This window comes from Onychomys torridus, chromosome 12, assembly GCF_903995425.1.
Source record: "Onychomys torridus chromosome 12, mOncTor1.1, whole genome shotgun sequence".
Taxonomy (NCBI): Eukaryota; Metazoa; Chordata; class Mammalia; order Rodentia; family Cricetidae; genus Onychomys; species Onychomys torridus.
The window spans coordinates 520760-541931 of NC_050454.1; the positions used below are offsets into that span (position 1 = coordinate 520760).

The window sequence follows — 21172 nt, forward strand, 5'->3', positions numbered from 1 at the left end:
GTAAGTTTATTAAGGGAATAGAGAGGGATGTGCATAGGCCTATGGAATGATCATGCAGGAAGAGAGGGAGGAGTAGGTGGACCTGTTTTTATAAGTCCCCCCACCTCGCACATGCACATATGGGCTTACACGATCATATTGTGCACAAATTACATGACAACATACTGTGCACACATTACATGACCACACAGTGCATGAATTATGTAGGATGTAAGGTCCTCGGATGACTAAGCATCTTGCCTAGCTACTGGACAGCACATGTGTGGTTATGTAGCTGGGGGAGTAGCTAGGAATTCTAACATTCCGGAATCTTTGTTTTTATTTAAAAAAAAAGAAAATGGCAGGTGAATGGGAATGGAGACACTGTGTCTCCCAAAACTGCTTCCAGCTAACTCAGTGGGTATCAGTTAACTTATAGGGGTAGGGAAGGGGGCTTTTGGAGTAGCCGGATGTCCTCAGATTGTCCTCCACTGCTTTGGGAATTGTTTATCCCCTTCTGCTGCTTTGTGCTCTGTGACTGTTTGGGTCTGACAGGATGTTGGCAGGGCAGAACAGGAAGTTTAGAAAAAAATTTATCTTGGGGGTATCACTTGGGAGTCTCAGGGTGAGGGAGGGAGATTCCAGGAGCAGGAAAGCTTGAATTATAATTATCTGAAGGTGATCTGACATATCCAGGTAGATTCAAGCTGGCTCTGGAGTTCAGAAGAGTTTTTAAACATATTAAGAAGCAGCCACAGGGAATTTAAAAAATTGAGCTGGCAGCCATGACATTATAATGTTCAGTACTCTGCTATCAGAATTTTATTGGTTAGTGTTATCAATAGAGAAATCTGGAGCATGTTTTTTGGTTCCTGTTTTTGTTTGTTTGTTTGTTTTGTTTTGTTTTGTTTTCTGAGAAGGTAAGAAATATTAGACTAAAGTCCTCTAAAGCTCTGGAGTGAGAGAAGGTACTGAGTTTGGGTAATGTACCTGGTAGGGTCCTGCAACTGGATAACAATAGAGGGACAGTGCCTAGCAATAGAAGGGTTCTGGGTGTCCTAGACTTTGGAGTCCACCTGAGAGGTTAACAGGGGAAATGAAATGTTAGAGCTAGTAGGCTGAGTGGCTAGAAGGAGGAGGAGAGGAGCTGCTGATGTGTCTGGAATGAGGCAAATGTGGGGGAGAAAATGAAACAAAAGCTCCTACCTTAGCTAGAAAATCTTTCCCCATTGGGGCACAGGCAGGTTGGCACAACTAAAAATGTGTGAGTGAAAGGGAAACCCCTGAAAATACAATTAAGAGGTAGAGTCTGGTGAGGTGGGTAAGGCTGACAATAGGGAGACAAGAAGGAGAGGTGGGACCCCAGAACTCCCTCAGGACTGAGTAAGTGGCTCAGTGTCCAAAATGAAGGAAATGGATTGTCCCAATACTGTAATGGCTACCCTGGGTTCCCTGTGAGAGATGGTTGTGGTGGGGTTGGGAACAGGGCATCGTTACTCATCCATCGCCAAGCCTAGGAGATTGGCTGGAAGGTGATCTTCATTTGATGTTCCCATGACATGAGGTGCATGGGGGCAGCCAGCTGACCAGTGTCCCTCTTGTGACACTTAGGATGAGGGCCAGATGGTGACCCATGTGGGGCAGGGCAGGCATGAGCCCAATGGCCTTCTCTACCACATTTAAAACAGGGACCTGGAAGACTTTAGGTGACTGGTTGGATAGTGTGTGCCAGCATTTGGCAGTTCTGTTTATGGGCTTTCTCATCTCTCACATGATATACTTTAAATGCCATCTCTAAGACTTCTGCCCTGGGGGTCAGAGGCCCTCTTTCCAGATGCTCAAGTTTAGCCCTGATGTTGGGGAAGTTCTGCAAGACAAAGTGTGTCATAAGGAGCTGCCTGCACTCTGGGCCCTCAGGATCCAGACTAGTATATTATGAGACAGTCTTGGTAAACCATTCTAAAAAATAAGATCGATTTTCTCCCTTATCTTGAATTACATTCTTTAGCTTTTCATGGTTTATTGGTTTGAAGGAAGCCTTACAAAGACCTGCCAGGAGGCAGGTTGTAAACTGATCCCTAGCTAGAGAGCCACCTGGATTATTGTAGTCCCAGTGTGGATCCTGATTGGGAACTGCTTCAGCCTTGGGTGAATGGGAAGCATTAGTTTGATGAACCTCGTCTGCATGTGTCCTAGCCTGGTCCCAGTCTGCACTACTCAGGAAGTAGGTTATTAGCAAGTATTATATATACATATACGTATATATAAAGGTAAGGCTATAAAATCAGGTAATATATTGGAAATGTTTAATAAAGGAAGCAGAATCAGAGATATAAGAGCCCAGTTTTTTTTTTGTTTTTTTTTTTTTTTCTATCTAAGAAACTTCTGCAAGGGAGAAAGGGATATGAAGCTTAACCAGCCCATCCATGCCCACCACCTCTCACAAAGGGAGAGGTTGCTGAGTTGAAATGACTGGAGTCAGGTCCCTTAGCGGCTCCTGAACAAGTGAAGGGAGGGGCAAAGGTTGGAGCCGGAGTCAGGCGGTCGGAGCAGAGGACATCAGAGAAGAGGACAGGGATAGAGGAGGAACCAAAGGGGCAGACACCCGAGGACCCAGAATGGAAGGTCAGATAGGTGGAGGTTCATTGGCAGGGTCCAGAGCAGTAGTCAGAGATTCCTCAGGTTCGGGTTGCACAGCTAGGAGCACGTGGGCAGGAGAGTAGGAATCAAGAAGGCAGGGTTTGGAGCTGAGGTTAAAAAAAGCCTGGATATAAGGTAACTCTTTCCATTTGCCTGTTTGCTGGCAGAAGTTAGATAATTCCTATAAAATATCGGTGTCCAACAAGCCATTAGGTGGCCATTTTTATTGTTATCTAAGGGATATTTAGACCATTTTTTAGTGCACAGGCAGGACAAGCTTAGAGGTCTTTAAATACAGCATTAAACTGAGAGGTTTAAATGTTTCTAGAAGACATCCCAGAGGAGAGGTGGAACTAATAGGGTTGGGAGCCTTATTTTCCATGACCATGGCAGAGAGAAAAAACTAAAAATATAAATAAAAAAAAAAAAATCATGATCCAAGACTACAATCTCGGGCATCCCTGAGATCAAGTGAGGTTCAGCAACTGAGACCAGTCATTCAATGTTTCATCATCAAGCCACAGAATGAGGACGGGGTGGATGCAGCCCAAGGATGGGGGTCCAACAGAGAGAACAATCTCAGACTGCAGTCATGGGAAATGGCTATCGATTTAAGCCAGTGATGGGGGGCGGCTGTAGCCATTGAAGGCATGAACAAGGGTTCCCCCATTCCTGGGGGGCAGCAGAAGAATGCTAGCGGTGATCATTCCCACAGGTACAGGGGACTGTTTACACTAGCTGGAAAGGGAAAACTCACTAATTGAAGCAGCCAGTGCTATGCAAAGTGGTCCAGCAGCTGGGCAAATGGAAAAGTGGGCAGTTGTAGGTAGAGCAAACCTCAGTGCAGGATTCCAGACACAAGGAGCTGGGAAGGCCTGCTTCATCTTGGCACCAATGTTATTCACTAAGTGCTGCTATTTACAGTGAGAGAAAAGTCACAAGGTACAACAAAACCTACTATAAGAGTTTTTTAAGGGAATAGAGAGGGGGTGTGCATAGGCCTATGCAATGATAGTGCAAGAAGAGAGGGAGGGAGTTGGTGGAACCCTCTTTTATAAGTCCCCACACCCCTGCACATGCACATAAGGGCTTACATAGCTATGCCACACATGCGCAAAGATTATGTGTTCACACTGCACACAAATTACATGATCACATAGCACACAGATTATGTAGGATGTAAGGCCCTGGGTTGACTAAGCAGCTTGCCTGGCTACTGGACAGTGCATACTCGGTCATATAGCTGGGGGAGTGGCTAGGAATTCTAACATTACCTGTCAAGGAATGCTGTTAATTGGAAATGAAACCAGCCAAGAGAATAGAGTATGTTGTAGTCAACAAAGTTGAAAGGAGTTGGAGACCTGAAGAGTGCTCTGACATCAGACATGGAGATATGCTGCGGGCAGCAGGAATATATCATAAGAACTCAGCTTGTTATGGCAAAGTCACTACCTGGAGGGATCAGGGATTTCCTCCAGAGGAAGCCAAATCCCAAGGAGTTTTTGGTGTTACTTGGCTTGTTATATATCAGCTGTCTTCTGTTATGAAAATCATGTGTGCCTTCATAGTTTGCCCAGTTGACTTTTCCTCTAGAAGGGCTAACAGTGTGGACTGGACATACACATTCCAGGAATTTGGAGAAAAGCCTCAGGAAAGGCTTCCTCTGGAATCAGATATCTCCCTTAGCCACTTTCAAGGACTACAGGAAGCACCATCCAGATGGGTGCTCAACTTCCGAGGACTAACAATAGCAGCCCATGTGCAAGTCTCCTGACTTAAATTCCACAAGGAGATACCACCCAGGTGGGCGCCCAACTTTCAAGGACTAACAGTGACAGCAGCCCAATACAAGTCTCCTGACTTAAGGTAAATTCCACAAGGGGACATTGCCTAGGTCAGGTGGACTTTAAGTAATAGCTCTACACAATTTAGCTAGGACCCTCCCTTCTTATACTGGAACTTCAGGGCACGGGATGGAGAAGAGAGAAGAGAAAAGAGAATGGAAGAACTAGGTGGGTAAGAACTTGATAGGAACAAACTGAGATGGGGAAGAACTAGACTGAAGGACTAGAAGAGAGTACTAGAGGAATGAGTAGAAGATGAGGAAGAGCCAGATGGGGAAGTACTAGCTGGGTAAGAACAAGCTGAAAAGGCCCTAGGTGAGGCAGAATTAAGATAGAATTTAGAGGGAGCAGTAGATAAGTATAGAGAGAAATCAGGTAAGAAAGGAGCTAGACACAAGAACAGAACTGAAACTGTGTATATAGGGTGTTATGCCAGAGAAATTAAAGCAAGTGGACTATGAAACTTGGTATGCTGAGATTCTATTTCCCAAAAATAGTCCTCGCCATTAGTAGTTCTCTCTCCTGAGCCCCTGGGATGTATAATATTAAGGCTGGTCCCTCTAATATTATACAAGAGAGATGGAGTGTTTGAAGTGCCCAGCTGGTTTTCAGTCTTGCTCTGATCCAGCATTGCCTTACTCTACTCCCTTGCCTCCCTTTTGGAATTGTGATGTATACCCTGTGCCATTGTGTGTTGGAAGTATGTGATCAGCTTTCTTATTTTGATTTTACAGGAGATTACAGTTAAGAAATTACATGAATCTCAGAAGAGACTTTGAACTTTGAAAGACTATTATAGACTATGGAGGCTTTTGAAGTTGGACTAAATGCATTTTGCATTATGATATGGTTACAGGCCTATGGGGGCCGGGGAGTGGAATGTGGTGATTTGAATAAAAGTCCCCACCATAGTCCTATGGGGAGTGGCACTAATAGGAGGCATTACCCTGCTGAAGTAGGTGTGGCTTTGTTGGAGGAAGTGCACCACTAGGGGCAGGCTTTGAGGCTACAAATGCTCAAGCCAGGTCTAGTGTCACAGTCACTTCCTGCTGCCTGCCAAGAACCACAAAAAATATTCCACTGGTGGATAAAATACAGCGTGGGTTGAAAGGAAAAGCATATAAAAGTACATGGAAAAGGGGAGCTTTTGTTTTTTGTCTGCTTGCCTTCACTCATGGGCAAGTTCACCTGTCCAGCAGCTGAGGCATCCCTCCAGTGGTATTAGAGCCTACTTCTAAAGGATTCCAATGTAGACAAGCAGCTTTCTAGCTATCTTTCAGGACTCCACCAACAGACTGGGACTGATGAGACATTTAATCTCATAGAATGAACAACTACCAGATACTTGGCCTTTCTGTCAAGGGACAGCCATTGTTGGACTACCCAGACAACTGCCGATAAGCCACCCTAATATATAGAACCCTAACTAATACTCTGTGAGAAAAAAAAAAAGATAAAAAGTGCCTTGAGAAGTGTATTTCTTTCTCTTCTCTTTAGAGATATAGGTGAGCACATTTATTAAAGTGAGAAACTAACTCATGTCTTACAGTGTTAAAAATGATAAGCGACACTGGTTACCACGCAGAAAGGTCATGAGCCATGAGCCACAACAAAACCCAGTGTCAAAACAAAAACCCAGCTTTATTGGGAGAAACAAAAGAACCAGGCCTGGGGAGAAGCACATGCAGAGAGAGAGAGAACAGAGAAGAGATCGTGAGGGGAAGAGAGAATAGAGAAGTGAGGAGGGGGGTCTGTATCCAGCTTTTTAAGGGTTCCTGCAGGTGAGTTTACAGAGCTACGCCATGCATGTGCTGATTGCGTGACCACACCACATGCATGTAATCACCAGCTCACACTGATGACATAAACCACAAGACCCCTTGCCTAGCTCCTAAATTACACATGTGCTATCATGCAGCTGGAGCAGCAGGAGAATCCCAACATATAGGGCCCCACGGTCTCCAAGGGAGTCAAAGATATGTCAAAGGCAGGGGCTTTCATTATCTGCAATCTTCCTTTCATCTACCCAATGAATATTTTAGATAAATCTATTCTCCTGTAGAAATGAAGCAGAAATGGGTAGAAAACTTTTAGGCAGAACTTGTGTCATTCTTGTTGGTGACCAGATGTGCAGAAAAGACCACAGCAGCGAGTTCCAGTTCTCATTTTGCTTTCTGTTCAATGGATAAAGGAAAAAGGAAAGAGTCCACTGCAAGTGATTGATGGAAGATTTTATTTTCTGTAAGTTATGAAGATACTACATTTCTTAAGTTAACACACATATTGAATAACTATAGACTGTGATTATTGGTGCTTTTTATTATTGCTATGTTGTCTATAGACAGTTAATTCTTAGTCTCTATTAATTCTGAAGCAAAAATCATGAAGGAAAAAAATGAATTGTTTTCATGTAAAAATCTAAACAACATGAGATAAGTTGTTCTTTTTGATAACTAAAAACATTTAAATGGAAAAGAAGGTAAGTACCATGTCAGACACACATACATCAAATAAACAGAGATGGTAAGAAAATCCAGTGAAATATTTTGAAATGAAAATATTAATGCTGAAACAAATTTCTCTAGGCAAACACAGGTAAGGCCATTAAACTCAATTATTTTGGTTTATAGTTTGTTTATAACCTGTCACTTTTGTACACTGCCTTAATTCAATATTTCTCAAATATTCATTTGAATAGTTAAAATTTTCCAACAAAATCTAGAAAGTACTCAAATATCTTCCTTAGTTGAAATGAGCAAAAATATTCAAAATTTCTATGTTGTTTCAATTTTAATCACTGATCACTCATTGGTTTTATAGGTTGGTAGTAAATAAAAGAAGCCTCCAATGTTCTAGAAATAATAGAATTTTTTTTCTAAACTCCATTATTGGCATTTCCTTTGGCTATAAATTAGATTCTCTGGTATCCAGATGACTGATATCTTTGCCGGATTTTGTAGACACCCAGACCCACAACACAGAGGATGACCACGATGGCCCCGACCACAGGAAGCACAACTGTGTAGTCAGACAAACACTCATCCACTACAAGAGAAAACAAATACAATAGAGCAGTAAGACAGGGTCATGGGGGGCGGGGCATAGGGTGGGGGTTGGGACTGTAGCCAGAATGTAAAATAAATCGATGAATTAACAAATATATTTTATGAATAGTACTGGGAAAAAATTTTCCTGTGGCATTTATTGTCATAATTCTAAATATAAAAAAGTGAATCATGGAATTTCTTAATTGATTAGCCTAATATAGATTCTGCCATGTAGATATTAGTGGTAACTCTAATGAAGATTTATAATGAAGAGGAGCAAGCTGAGCAGGGTAAGTAACAAAATGTAAATTTTGAGGAGAAAAAAGAGCACCAGGAAGTGGAATGGAGCTAAATCCTGTGTTCAAGAAGATGAATGGATTAAGAAATGGAATAAAAGGAGTAGTAACCTTGGGGTAAGATCCTACCCAGCTAAATTTCCAATTTGTGAAAAGGAATTAAAGAAAAGTTTGGAGCCAGATGTACTGTGGCACACCTTTAATGCCAGCACTCAGGAGGCAGAGGCTGGCAGATCTCTGAGTTTGAGGCCAGCCTGGTCTACAGAGCAAGTTTTAGGACAGCCAAACTTAAGCAGTGAAAGACAGAAAGCTGGTGAAGATGTAATTGAACAAGGGGGTCATGTTCCAGCCTCAGCAAGCAGCAGAACTTGGTAGTTTTGGCTAAGTGGTTCTGGACTTAGAATTAAGGATAGAAGAAATGGGTTATGGAAATTGCCTTAATACCTGCCATCATAATCTCTGCCATGATGATAATGAACTCCGCCTCTGAAACTGTAAGCAAGCCCCCAATTAAAGGCTTTCTTCTCTAAGAGTTGCCTTCACAGGACTCAGGGTCTCTTACAGCAATAGAGCAGTAACTAATTCAGTGGCTCTCCACAAACTGAGAGCCATGGGAACACCACAAAGTGGGGGACAAATCCCCAAATAGCTACCTCTTGCTACCAAGTAAAACCTCCAGTGCCAGGAATGGATTACACATAGTTGAGCTGTTGGCCAATGGGGCCCCACAAAAACCCCCATACCACTCAGGTTATTGTGAAGGCTATTGGTGGCCCTCCACAAACTAATGATCAGGCCATATTGCTGAAGACAACAGCTATACAACTCACCGAACACAGAGAAGTCAAGCTGGTGCCTACCTAGAGCCTTCACCCCTACAGATTAATATTCATGATACTGGAAGGCACTCTGAATGCTACCAAAGGAGAAAGGTAAAGGCCAACCCAGTTACAGACCCTTCTATCTACAATAGAGACCTGTCTGCAAGATACACTAGTGCAGTGGTACAGAAGTAACCAAACACTATCTGGTTCGAGTTGAGGCCCACTTCATGAAATGGAACTCATACTCAGTGCTACTTGGGTGGCCAAGAACCTGAAACTAGATGGCCCAGGAACCTAGGGGAAACCAAATACTGCTGTTCTGCCAAAGCCACATAACAATAAAATGACTTCTAATGGCATTCTTCTATACTCACACATCTGGGCTTTATTTAACCATTGTCAGAGATGCTTCCTCCTGCTGCAGATGCAAACGAGTACAGAGACAGACAATATGCAGAGAGTGAGAGACCTGGGAAAACCTTGCTCTAAAAGAGATGCCCCCATCAAATCCCTTTTCTCAGGGCTCAGGGAACTGTGCAGAAGAGGAGGCAGAAAGACTGTAAGAGCCATAAGGGATGGAGAACATAGAGGAAACAAGGCCTTTCAAGCAGAGCATGACAGATACACATGTGAACTCACAGAGACTGAGACAGCATACACAGGACCTGCATGGGTCTGGACCAGATGTTGTCCTAGAGTTGAAAGGAGAAGTGGATCTACTCCCATCCCTAAGCCAGAAGCTATCACCAATCAATAGCCACTTGCAAATGAAAACTTAGATTTTTCACTGGGGAAACAAACCACTCTTAAGGGTAAACCCCATGCCCGAGAGTAGATGGTCAACAGAAAATGAACTTAACAGCATCTTTGGGGGTTCTTTGTCTCATAATTTTAAATCAGGACTATTTTTTAATCTTACATGCCCTTTGTGTATATATTATGGCTTTCATTTTGGGGTTTTTATGAGATTCCTATGTGTGTGTGTGTGTGTGTCTATATGTGTTTCTTGTACTTTTTCTGTCTCTTTTTCTTGTTTGGTTGTTTTCTCATATACTGATTTGTTTGATTTTGGTTTATCATATTGCATTGTATCACATCATATTATATTGTATTATTATTCCTTAGATGCTTGGTTTGTTGTTCTAAAGAGAGACAGAAAGAGGTGGTGGGAGCTCTCCAATCCAGGATGAAGGAAGTGAAGGAGGTGCTCTTGGGGAAGACACCTCCGCTCCATAAGTGACCTGTGATGTCTGCGTCCCTCAGCCCTGGACTAGACGGCCCCAGCGTTTTCTGGTCAACACCTTACCCCCACTTCCCTTTTTATCTCAAGCCTGGGATCCTGCTCCAATGCCTTCCAAGGCTCTCAGGCTTAAGAGCCTGGACTCCTTTCCAACCTTTCAAGGGCTGAGGTAGATAGAGCCTTGCTTATCCCTTGGACTCCTGAGGCTAGTTGACCTTGCACTTTCCTCCTTCATCTTTCCCCAACCCCACGCCCTCATGGACAGTTCCTTCACTGCCTTCCAGGCTCCCTGCAGCCCACAAGCACTGTGCCTGGGCCAGGACTCAGGATTGAACCCTTCTGTAGAAGGGCCTCAAAGACTTTCTGCCTGGTATGAGCCCTGCCATAATGGCTCTAAAGAGCCTCCCCCAGGGCTTGGCTGTGGGCCCCTCCCACACCAGGAAACAGGGGATCTGGTGTGTCAGAAAACCTGGACTTCATTGGGGACCTCTAGAAGTGGACTCCGTCTTGGAGGAGAAGAGTGAGGGAGTGAAGCCACCACATGAGGAAGACCTGTCACTAGGCTGGTCAGGAGGCATATGCACCTGGAAGCAAAGTTCAGCTTGGATCAGTTTGGTGCAGCAATCTAGGCTGCAGAGTGATGGAAGTATGTCCTTGGTTTGGATTAATGAGAAGCTTCACCTGCAGGTGTACCAGACTGTGTTGTCAGGCTCTGAGTTGCTGCTGTGCCCACAGTCTCCCTCCAAGAGTCTAAGTGTCATGCACCCCAAGCTAGAGGAAGAAGCAGCTATAGTGGTGGTGGCAGATGAGGAGTCTGCTATACAGGAAGAAGTAACCTCCCCTTGAGAGGATGCCTGCACCGATCCTGGTCATGAGTCACCCCATAGTCTCCAAGGAGAAAATATAGTAGGCTCTGGACCTGTGGCCTAAACCAGGGATCAGCCTTTCAAGGATAGCCAACCCCTTGGCTTGTTGCTTCTAGATGACGGCATGGATAAGGAGTGTCTGCCATAGACACCACATGAACTTCAGGGCAACTCAGCTGCCCAGAAGAGCCCAGAGAGCAATGAAGCTAGTTTATTAACTCCCAGAGGGCTCCAGGTGCAAACCTGCCCAGCCAAGAAGTTACATGTCCCCAGCAATGAATGCCTGTCTACACTAAAGATCTCAGAGAATCCAGCGCCCTAATTTCCCTGTTGGGCTATGCAACTCTCCTCCTGACCCAGTAGGAAGCTCCTCAAAGCAGGGGCGACGATACCGGTGTAAGGGGTGTGTGTGGCAAGGCATTCTTGCAGCAATGCCACTCAAGAAACATGCATTTGTGCACACAGACCACAAGCCTTTCCTGTGCACTGGGTGTAGCTAGAGTTTCAGCCCGAGGAAAGCTTCAAAGCCCACAAGCTGGGTCATCGAGGGACACCCCCCACCCCCTGCTCACAGTGTGACAAGGCGTATGGTACTCTCAGAGACCTCAGGGAGCATCAGAGGGTCCATTCAGGTGCCCGACCATTGGCGTGTGAGCAGTGTGGCAAAGCCTTTGTTTCGCCGACCTTCCCTGAGGCTATGCCGGAAGACCCACCAGATGCCAGATGCCCCTTCCCCGTGCCCATGCCCAGTGTGTAGGCTCCTGGCCACCCAGGGTTCACTGAGGAACCACATGAGACTCCACACTGGGGAAAAGCCCTTCTTGTGCTCACACTGTGACCGAGGATTCCGCCAGCGGGCAACCTCCAAGGACACTTGAGGCTGCACACAGTGGAGCTTCCGTATCGATGTCCACACTCTGCCAATACTTTCCCCCAGTTTTCCGAGCTGGAGTGCCATCTCATCTCTTACACTGGTGAAACCTACCTGTTCCTTGCTTGTGGGAAGGCCCTCCAAGACCCACATACACTGCGTGCTCATGAGCGCCTACACTTGGAGGAGAGGCCCTTTGGTGCCCCCAATATGGCTGAGCTTACACACTGGCCACCAAGCTGCCCTACCAATGCCCTATCTGTGGCATGGACTATTCCCTCCATCAAAGCCTCAAGCGGCACCAGCTCAGTCACCACCATGGGGTTTCCTCCAGCCCTTCCCTGCCTCCTGTTGCCTCTGAGCCCACTACAATGCTCCATGCTCCGACAAAGTGAGCCAGAGCTGCCGGACACATGCAGCCAACAGGAAGTGCGCCCCAAGTGGGGGTATTGTGGAAGTCACCATCTCTGAGAACCAGGAAAAGTGCTTTGTGGTACCAGAGGAGCCAGCCTCTAGCCCCAAACTAGTGCAGATCCACAAAGACATGGGCTTTAGTGGCTGGGCCCAGGTGCTAGAGGTTGAAGCAGGCACCTGACACCTTCACCGTGTCCACCCCCATCCCTACGAAAGCTCTGTATAAAGACTGTTCTAGCAAGGGGGTATGGATCTGAAAGAGAGGAGAGAGGAGGAAGAACTGGGAGGATTAGGGGGAGAAGAAGCCATAATCAAAATACATTGTATGAAAAAAATCTATTTTCAATAAAATAAAACATTTTTAATGAATCTAACACTGCCAACATATTAATCTTCACTTTTAGCTCCCAGAACTGTGAGAACATAAATTTCTATTGCTTAAAACACCCATCCTGTAGTACTTTGCTATGGCATGCCCAGCAAAGTAATAACCCTAATATTTCATCTACTTAGCTTCAAACTATTCTTATATTTTCTACAGTGTTTCTGCCAGTAGCCATGCACTTTATTTTCATCTTGCTCACATTTTATCATGTCAGTCCAGAAATTCAGTTTTCATGGATAATATGAGGGTGACTTACATTTGTTATTCCCATTATACTGAAACTCTATAAATGAATTCCTTGAGGTTTGGGGATCAATTCTTTTTTATGTAGTCTGGGAACTAGCTATGGGATGGAATTATCCTGTTGTTGGTATGGCTCTCAGCTCACTTCCTTCAGTCCCTATGTTTCTATCTAGTCACGCTTTCTATCATTGGTCTGAAAAGGAAGACTACAGCCAGGCAGTGATGGCGCAAGCCTTTAATCCCAGTACTCAGAAGGCAGAGCCAGGCAGATCTCTGAGTTCGAGGCCAACCTGGGCTATAAAGTGAGTTCCAGGACAGGCTCCAAAGTTACACAGAGAAAACCTGTCTCAAAAATCCATAAGAAGAAGCAGAAGAAGAAGAGGAAGAAGAGGAGGAGGAGGAGGAGGAAGAGGAAGAAGAAAAAGAAGACTATGAAGCAACTGCTCTTATTTGTTACAGACAGAAGGAGGCACCTACTTGTCCACTTGTTGAAAGGTTTTTACAGTGACTGTGTGTGTGGTAGATGGGAAGAGAGAGACAAAGTTAGGAGCCTGCCTCAGCTTACCCTTCACGCTGTACTGGAGAAAGTAAGCAAAGCTGTGAGAAATGAACATATCCAAGTATTGGTGTACCAGCTATTCCCAGCAAAAACCCTGATCTTGTGACTGTTGGAATATTCATCCAAGTTAACGTGGAGAGCTGAAAGAACTCGCTGAAGATGATAGATGTACAACTTGACAAAACATCTTATTGCTCTGTTCTTAATGTTAAGTTCTGCCTCTTGTTCCCATCTGGTGTGGAAGCCACTTCCACACAATAGATTAAACTTTAATGTGATTGTTCTTCAAGATAGCTAAAGGCATCATGAATCAACACCCCTGACTTGGCTCTGTAGAGCTTTACAAGGGCCCTTGACATTGCTTACCTGGGAACCTAAAGCAGAAGTGTTTGACAGAGGACAAAGGAGATCACATCTCTCCAAGCCAAGTGTGTGCTATTACCAGAATCACTTAGGAGAAAGCCAGGCCCTCACATCCAGTTTTTGATCAACACCTCCTGCTTTAAGAGGAAGTGGGTGTTTCTGAGTACTCTGGATATGTTTTGGGGCTCTTCAGGCTCTCTTGAGTCTTCCAGATGCTTTCCCTCAACCCCTCAGGAATGTGGAAAGAGCTAAAACACCTTCAAGAAGAACAAGTGCATTTCATAAATGAGCAATAACCATGGGGTAGTTGCCAAATTGCATGAACTTCCTGTTAAAAAAATAATGAGTGGAAATGTGGAAAATATGGAAAAGTTTCCTTCTTTAATCCACCCCTCACTATCAGCACTGTGTTAATCTTGCTCTCTTTGAGTGCCCATGACCCCTGCACACATGTTCTTAAATTCCATTCATACAATAGCTTTCTCCTCTTTAAATGACTGTTTCTGGTAAAAATGTAGTGTTTATAGAATGACATTTATCTTTCCACTTGAGCATCATTTAAAAATTTTTGTTTGAATTACAAAATCTAGGGATGTGGACTTGAGCTAAAGCAGTGACCAAAAGAGAAGTCTTTTAGTGATAGAACAGAACGGTGGTGTGCGAGTTTGGCAAGAAGGGGAAGGTAGGGAGAAGAGTGAAGGAACATTGGTCTCTTGCTCGAGGTCACTCTAACTGATGTTTTTTTCTTTGATGAAGTTTCATTTTCTTTTATGCACCTCCCTATGAGCATTCATAATGGTAATTAGACATGGGAAAGGTTTTATCCACCAGACCTTCCCTGCTTCCGAGAGTCTTCACAAGTAGACAAGCATGCACCTTATTTTGAAACCACATGATTAATGTCAGTGGTTTTTGAAATTTTCATGGTGAATTTGCAAAGAAACACATATTTCCTAGGAGGCGGATGCTCTAAGATTGGCTTAACAGTTTTGCTGTGGTGATACCTACTGACATGTGACAGTGGCAGCAAGCAAAGCAGAAACGCTAGGATGCAGAGAAACCCTTCAAAAGCACAGGCGCCACAGACAACACCTGGACTCCATTTGACAAATGAGAGGAGGATTGTTGTGGTTGTTGTTGTTGTTGTTGTTGTTGTTGTTGTTGTTGTTTTGCTAGACACATCTTTAGTTATATAATAGGATCCAAAGTAAAATCTGATTGATATTAGAAGTTCACACAGAGACTCTATGCATGATGATTAAAAAGTACTTTACAATATTTTTTAGGTTCCTCCAAGAAACGTATTTTAGGTGAAGTTTATGACGCTTCTGGTTGAATGTAGAAGTCCTAGTAACACTGTTTTCAGACATGAAAGGGATTGTGATTTGAATAAGAATGGCTCCCGTAGACTCTTATTTTTGAACGTTCAGTTGTCAGGGAGTGGCACTATTTGAGAAGAAATAAAAGGATAAGGAGGTGTGGCCTTGTTGGAGAAGAAGTGGCCTTATTGGGGTGAATGTTGCCTTGTTGGAGGTTACATCACTGGGGTGGGCTTTGAGGTTTCAAAAGCCCATGCCAGACCCAGGTTCTCTCTCTGCTGCCTGTGGACCAGGATATAAAGCTCTCAGCTCCAGAGCCATGCCTACCTGCATGCCACCATGCTCCACATTATGATGATAATAGACTAACCTTCTGAAACTCTTACATGCCTTTTTTTACGGGTTTCTGTGGTCATGGTGTCTCTTCACAGCAAAAGGACAGTGACTAAGACAAGGACTTTGCTAAAAAGTGACTTGCCTTCCCTGGCCTTCATCTCAGGGCTAGTTTCCACCTTGGGAAGTACCAGACAAGCTCAGTGGAGTGGTTCAAATGCAAAGAAAAAGTCAAGTGTCAACTAAAGTGGCTTTGAGGAAATGTCCAAGGATCACAGAACTTATTTCTTTCTTGAAAGTGGGGAAGGTACATCCTGCTTTTTCCTCTATGCGGGTGTGAAGAATCTATTATGGAAAAAAAAAAAAAAAGCCCTCTTACTTAAGACATTTAAAGTGTGCTCTAACATGCTGGAGTTATTCAGTCTTCTTTAACAGCATTTACAAGAAGTGTCCACAGTAACCCCCTTCCTGGGGTGTGTGTGTGTGTGTGTGTGTGTGTGTGTGTGTGTGTGTGTGTGTGTTTATGTGTTTAAATGAGTGAGAAATTTTTGTCTCAGTCAGTTAAAGAGTCATTGTGCTGGAGTAAGGCAGTGGACATGTCTGTAGTGGCTATCCACTACAGACATGCATATATATAGTTTTCACATATGAGTGTAGGGGGAGCACAGCCCTTAGAACTTCACAGGGCTCTTCCATTATAGTAAGTCATGTGCTCTGGCTCCTTAACAGCTTCAGAACAAACACACCTTGGAACCGCCCCCTAGGTTTCTGAAGGCTGCTTGTGACTTAAGGACTTACCATTTCCAAAGTGGTCTCCTTCAAAGTTGAAGGCTTGGAGACGAATGTTTGTTGTTTTCATTTGAAGCTGAGCTGACAGCTGGATGCTCTGTTCAGTCACACACTTGAAGGAATGCCCAATTACTGTCTCAAACATCATCATAGCATGCTTCATTCCCTGGTAAGTCTTCTCTAAAGACAAAGAGTAAACTGTGATATGCAAGAATCCTGACAGTATCAATTAAGTTCCAGTGTTACTGACCTGCTAATGCCCAGACCATTGCCTTTGTTCAGATGTGGCCTTGGAGTTTTGCCATCTTCTCTTAATGAAAAAAAAAAAAAAAAATACTCTGGGTATGCAAATGTTTTCTGTGGCTCTGCTTGGAATTTATGTAAATGTTTCCCATAGTTTCCCATGTGGGAACAAGTGAATTGAGTGTTTTTCCTCTGGATTTGTTCACATCATTGGAGACAATTTTCAATTCCTGGAGCTATAGAGAGTTTCTTAAAGACTTTAGAAAGAGGAGTGACATTGTTCTAACACTTATAGTGCATGATAAAAAGCAGTCTTTCTCCTCTGAAGGTTTCCCAAAGGACACATGAAATAGCTCTCCATTCTCCAACATTCTGGTGGGGTTTACTCATAGAACTCATTACCACTTAAGAATATAGTTTAACAAAGCTGTGTATGGTACTCTTCCATTCTGGAATGCAAGCTCTACTTAACTCTCCTCCACTGCTGGTGGGAATGCAAGCTTGTACAGCCACTTTGGAAATCAATATGGTGCTTCCTTAGAAAGTTGGGAATCCATCTCCCCCAAGATCCAGCTATACCACTCTTGGACATACACCCAAGGAATGCTCAATCATACCACAAGGGCATTTGCTCAGCTATGTTCATATCAGGATTGTTTGTAATAGCCAGAACCTGGAAACAATCTAGATGCCCTTCAACTGAAGAATGGATAAAGAAAATATGGTACATATACACAATGGAGTACTACTCAGCAGAGAAAAACAATGACATCATAAGGTTTGCAGGCAAATGGATGGATCTAGAAAAAGTCATCCTGAGTGATGTAACCCAGACTCAGAAGGACAAACATGATATGTACTCACTCATAGTAGGATACTAGATGTAAAACAAAGATGACTAGACTGCTACACAACTATCTAGAAAACGGGACCCTAGGAAAGACACAGGGATAGCCCAATGACAGAGAAATGGATAAGATCTACATGAACAACCTGGATGACATTGGGAGTAATGAAGGGCAAGGTTTGAGGGAAAGAAAGCTTAGGGGAGCAGGAGATCCCAGCTGGATCAAGAACAGAAAAGGAGAACAAGGAATAACAGACCATGATAAATGAAGACCACATGAGAACAGGAATAGGCAGAGTGCTGGAGAGGTCCCCAGAAATCCACAATGATACATCCTCTGTAGTCTGCTGGCAATGGTCGAGAGAAAGCCTGATCTGACCTGGTCTGGTGATCAGATGGCCAAACACCCTGACAGATGCAGGAACTCTCATCCAATAACTGATGGAAGTGAATGCAGAGATCCTCAGGCAGGCCCCAGGTGGAGCTCCAGGATTCCAATTGTAGAGAAAGAGGAGGGACTGTGGGAGCATGAATTGTTGAGACCAGGATTGGAGAGGCACAGGGACAAATAGCCAAACGAATGGAAGCACATGAATTGTGAACCAAAGGCTGTGGAGCCCCCAGCTGGATCAGGCCCTCTGGATAAGTGAGACAGTTGAATAGCCTGAACTGTTTGGGAGACACCCAGGCTGTAGGACCGGGACCTGTCCTTGGTGCATGAGCTGGCTGTTTGGAACCTTGGGACACTTTGCTCAGCCTGGAAGGAGGGGATTGGACCTGCCTGTACTGAATCCACCGGGTTTGGATGGGTCCCCAGGGGAGTCTTGGCCCTGGAGGAGATGGGAGTGAAGGGGAGGGAATGGGGTTAAGGTGGGGAAGGGAGCGGGAGGGGGAGGACGGGGGAACCCATGGCTGATTGTGGAATTGAAACACAAATGTAATAAATTTTTAAAAAGGAAAAAAATAAAAATGAAAAGAAAATTAAAACATATTGTTTAACATGCCTGTGTATAATGTTCTTCTCCTCTGGAATGCAAGCTCCACTATGACAGAATCTTATCAGTTTGGATAATTATGGCTCTTTGGTGTCTAACACAGACAGAGTTGGATACTTAGCTATTTCATATTTTTGTAGAATAATATACAATTTATAGTACAGAATAAACTCCAACAACAAATCATAAGGGTACTGAACTTGCAATTTCTAAAGATAATGATTGTCAGTATAATCTAGACCACCATCCTCCATGATCAGATAAATTGAAGTACATACATGTTGTAAATTCCCCCAAAGTTTTAGTTTTATTGTATACTACTACTTTGTTCTTTAAAAATAAGAAGTCAAAGAGTATCAGAGTCAATGATAAGAAAACAAATGTACCAGGAATTAGTGATATGACAGTTGTTCTCTTACTAACCTCTATTGGAGATAGTCAAATAGGCTCCCACTTCACTGATATAATATGAGTTTTCTTCCTGTAAAACAGCAATGTGTTAATCTTTGGATAATCTCCATTTTTATATTTATAATCTTGGCTATTAAGTCCTTGATATGAGAGCTAAAGTATATGTTTGTGCTAGTCAAAATTATATTTGAAAAATTCAACCAAAGTAAACACACCACACAATAAATTTTAAAAAGTAATAAATGACTCCTGGATCCAGATTTCTCTATTTCTTACTTGTTGCTAGAGCCTAAACCTAAAATTTTACCAGAAGAATTTCAATTCTGCCATTTCCAAAATGGAATTACATCCAAAAAGCAAAGATGAATGGTTAATAGAGGTAGATGGTATTAACTTAGACTATGTATCCTCAAAATACATTGGGTGGAGTTTGAGGATTTCATCAACAATCTGGAGAAAATAAAATAACTGTATATGCATTTTCCTTGGTAAAAGGTCAATTGGTCTAGAAAGATAAATAGATTCAGCTTTTCAGATTGGTTAAATGGGCCACCAAAAATGGAAAGACTCCATTTTTCCTGGAGTCCATATCTTACCCCCACATTTTATGTAGGAGTTTTCATTTTGGAAATCCAAATAAACTACACAATAGCCCTACAATATCTTGAAAGACTGGAGCCACAGAATGCTCAATTAATTTGGGCATGAAGGAGTCAATTTAAAAGTAAATTTGTGTATCTATTTGGTGATTGAATCCATGGTCTCATGCATAATAAGCATATACTCTACCCCTGAGCTACATCCTTGACATCTTTCTGTTTTTCAAAGTTAGTGATTTATATTGTTATCACCAGAAAAGTGTAAAAATAATGATAATGTAACCAAAATCAGAATATAAAATCCAATCACTTTTAAAAGTTTCACATGTAATCATGAAAGAAATTTTATAATTATGATTACATTATAGTCCATATCCCTGTTATTCATAGATGAAGTGATGCTTCATTACACAGTACAACCTACTTTAGAAAGACCAATGATAAGATACAGGAATTCTAGATCCTGCAATTCACTGGCTGGCCTTTCATCTTGCCTTCTTAGTTTGTACCATACACTGTAGCAGACACTCCTGATTAATTCTCACAACTACAAGAAAAAATGAAGAGTGAGTGTTATTCAAGGACACAGCACTATGGGGTCAGGGTAAGATATCACTACCCACTGCTAAGTCCAAACTAGAATTAACTTGTCTTTAATATCCACTCCATGTCATACATTGTTCAAGGACCTGGCGGAAGAACAGGCTCTCCTCCAAAGTACTCAATGTCATCAGTCTTAGAGGCAAGAGGAAGAGGACATTTGGGCTATCTATTTGTTGCTGTGGGATAATCTTTCTGTATGCTGTGAATATGTATTACTCTCTTTGTTTGATAATAGAGCTGTTTAGTCTATAGCAAGGCAGCATAAAGTTAGGTGGGACATCAAACTAAGGATTGGGGTAAAGAAAGGCACATGTAGCTGGAAATTTTCCTGTGTCCTACCCAGTCCTGCAGCGACTCACACCCAAATAAGTATACAGAGGCTTATATTAATTACAAACTGTATGGCCATAGCCTATGGCTCAAGCTTCTTGCTAGCTAGCTCTTGTAACTAAACTCAACCCATTTCTATTAATCTATATGTTGCCACATGTTCCATGGCTTTATCTGTGTGCCATTACATATTGTTCCCTGGGTGGCAGGAATGCAAATTCTCTGCCTCTCCTTTCTCCTTTCACTATCTCCCTTGGATTTTCCTGCCTGGCTCCATCCTGCTGTGCCATAGGCCAAACGACTTTATTTAGCAACATATATTCACAGCACACAGAAAGATATCCCACAGCAGGCAGAATCAAGAGAGACACCAGCTAGCCACTCAAGAAGCAAGATGCTAGAGGACCAATAAAGCCATGGGCCATGTGGTAATACATAGCTTAATAGAAATGGTTAATTTAAATGTAAGAGCTAGTTAGTAATAAGCCTGAGCTATCAGCCGAGCATTTTGTAATTAATATAAGCATTTGTGTGTTTCTTTGGGACTGGACAATTGGGACAGAAAAGCTCTGCCTCCATTTAAAATTTGCTTTAGGAGAAAGTATCTGTGGCTTAAGTCCTGTCTGGGTTGCTTTCATGTGCCATCTATTCAAGTTATCCTTTACCTAGGATTTATTTCAGTACAAAAGAAAACTTTACTTTCAAATCCACAGTCTAGATTTCAAAATCTCCCTGCCCCAGCTGGGTGTGGTGGAACACAGCTTTAATCCCAGCACTTTGGAAGCAGAGGCAGACAGGTCTCCATGAATTTGAGGCCAATCTGGTCTACTTAGTGAGCTCCAGGCCAGCCAGGGATACATAGTGAGAACCTATCTCAACTCCTGACAGAAGAAAAGACTCCTACCACATATTAAAGCAAAGAAAGGATCTGTTGGAGGGTTTTAAGTTGGATAATATGCTGGATGCTGTATTTGCACATTACTTAGGCTATGGTGTTAGACTCATTTAAGGAGCAGCAGAAGAATTGTTACAATACTACTCTGAATCTTCCCTACCCTTGGTATCTGCATGACCTTGGGTATAGGTGTTTGGCATTTCTAGAAGGGTGTCATAGTTTACCAAGTACACTCTT

At 43.1% G+C, this 21172-nt stretch overlaps 1 protein-coding gene across 1 annotated transcript in view; it reads right to left on the reverse strand.

Annotated features, from left to right (window-relative positions):
- Positions 1 to 7374: 7374 nt before the first annotated feature.
- Positions 7375 to 21172, reverse strand: part of Lamp3 (lysosomal associated membrane protein 3) — a 29097-nt gene continuing 15299 nt past the window's right edge. The window contains exons 4-6 of the mRNA XM_036203285.1: positions 18521 to 18578; positions 16022 to 16192; positions 7375 to 7508 (exon numbers count right to left, since the gene is read on the reverse strand). Of these exons, the coding sequence (XP_036059178.1) occupies positions 7375 to 7508; positions 16022 to 16192; positions 18521 to 18578 (363 nt within the window). The remainder of the gene's footprint in view (positions 7509 to 16021; positions 16193 to 18520; positions 18579 to 21172) is intronic.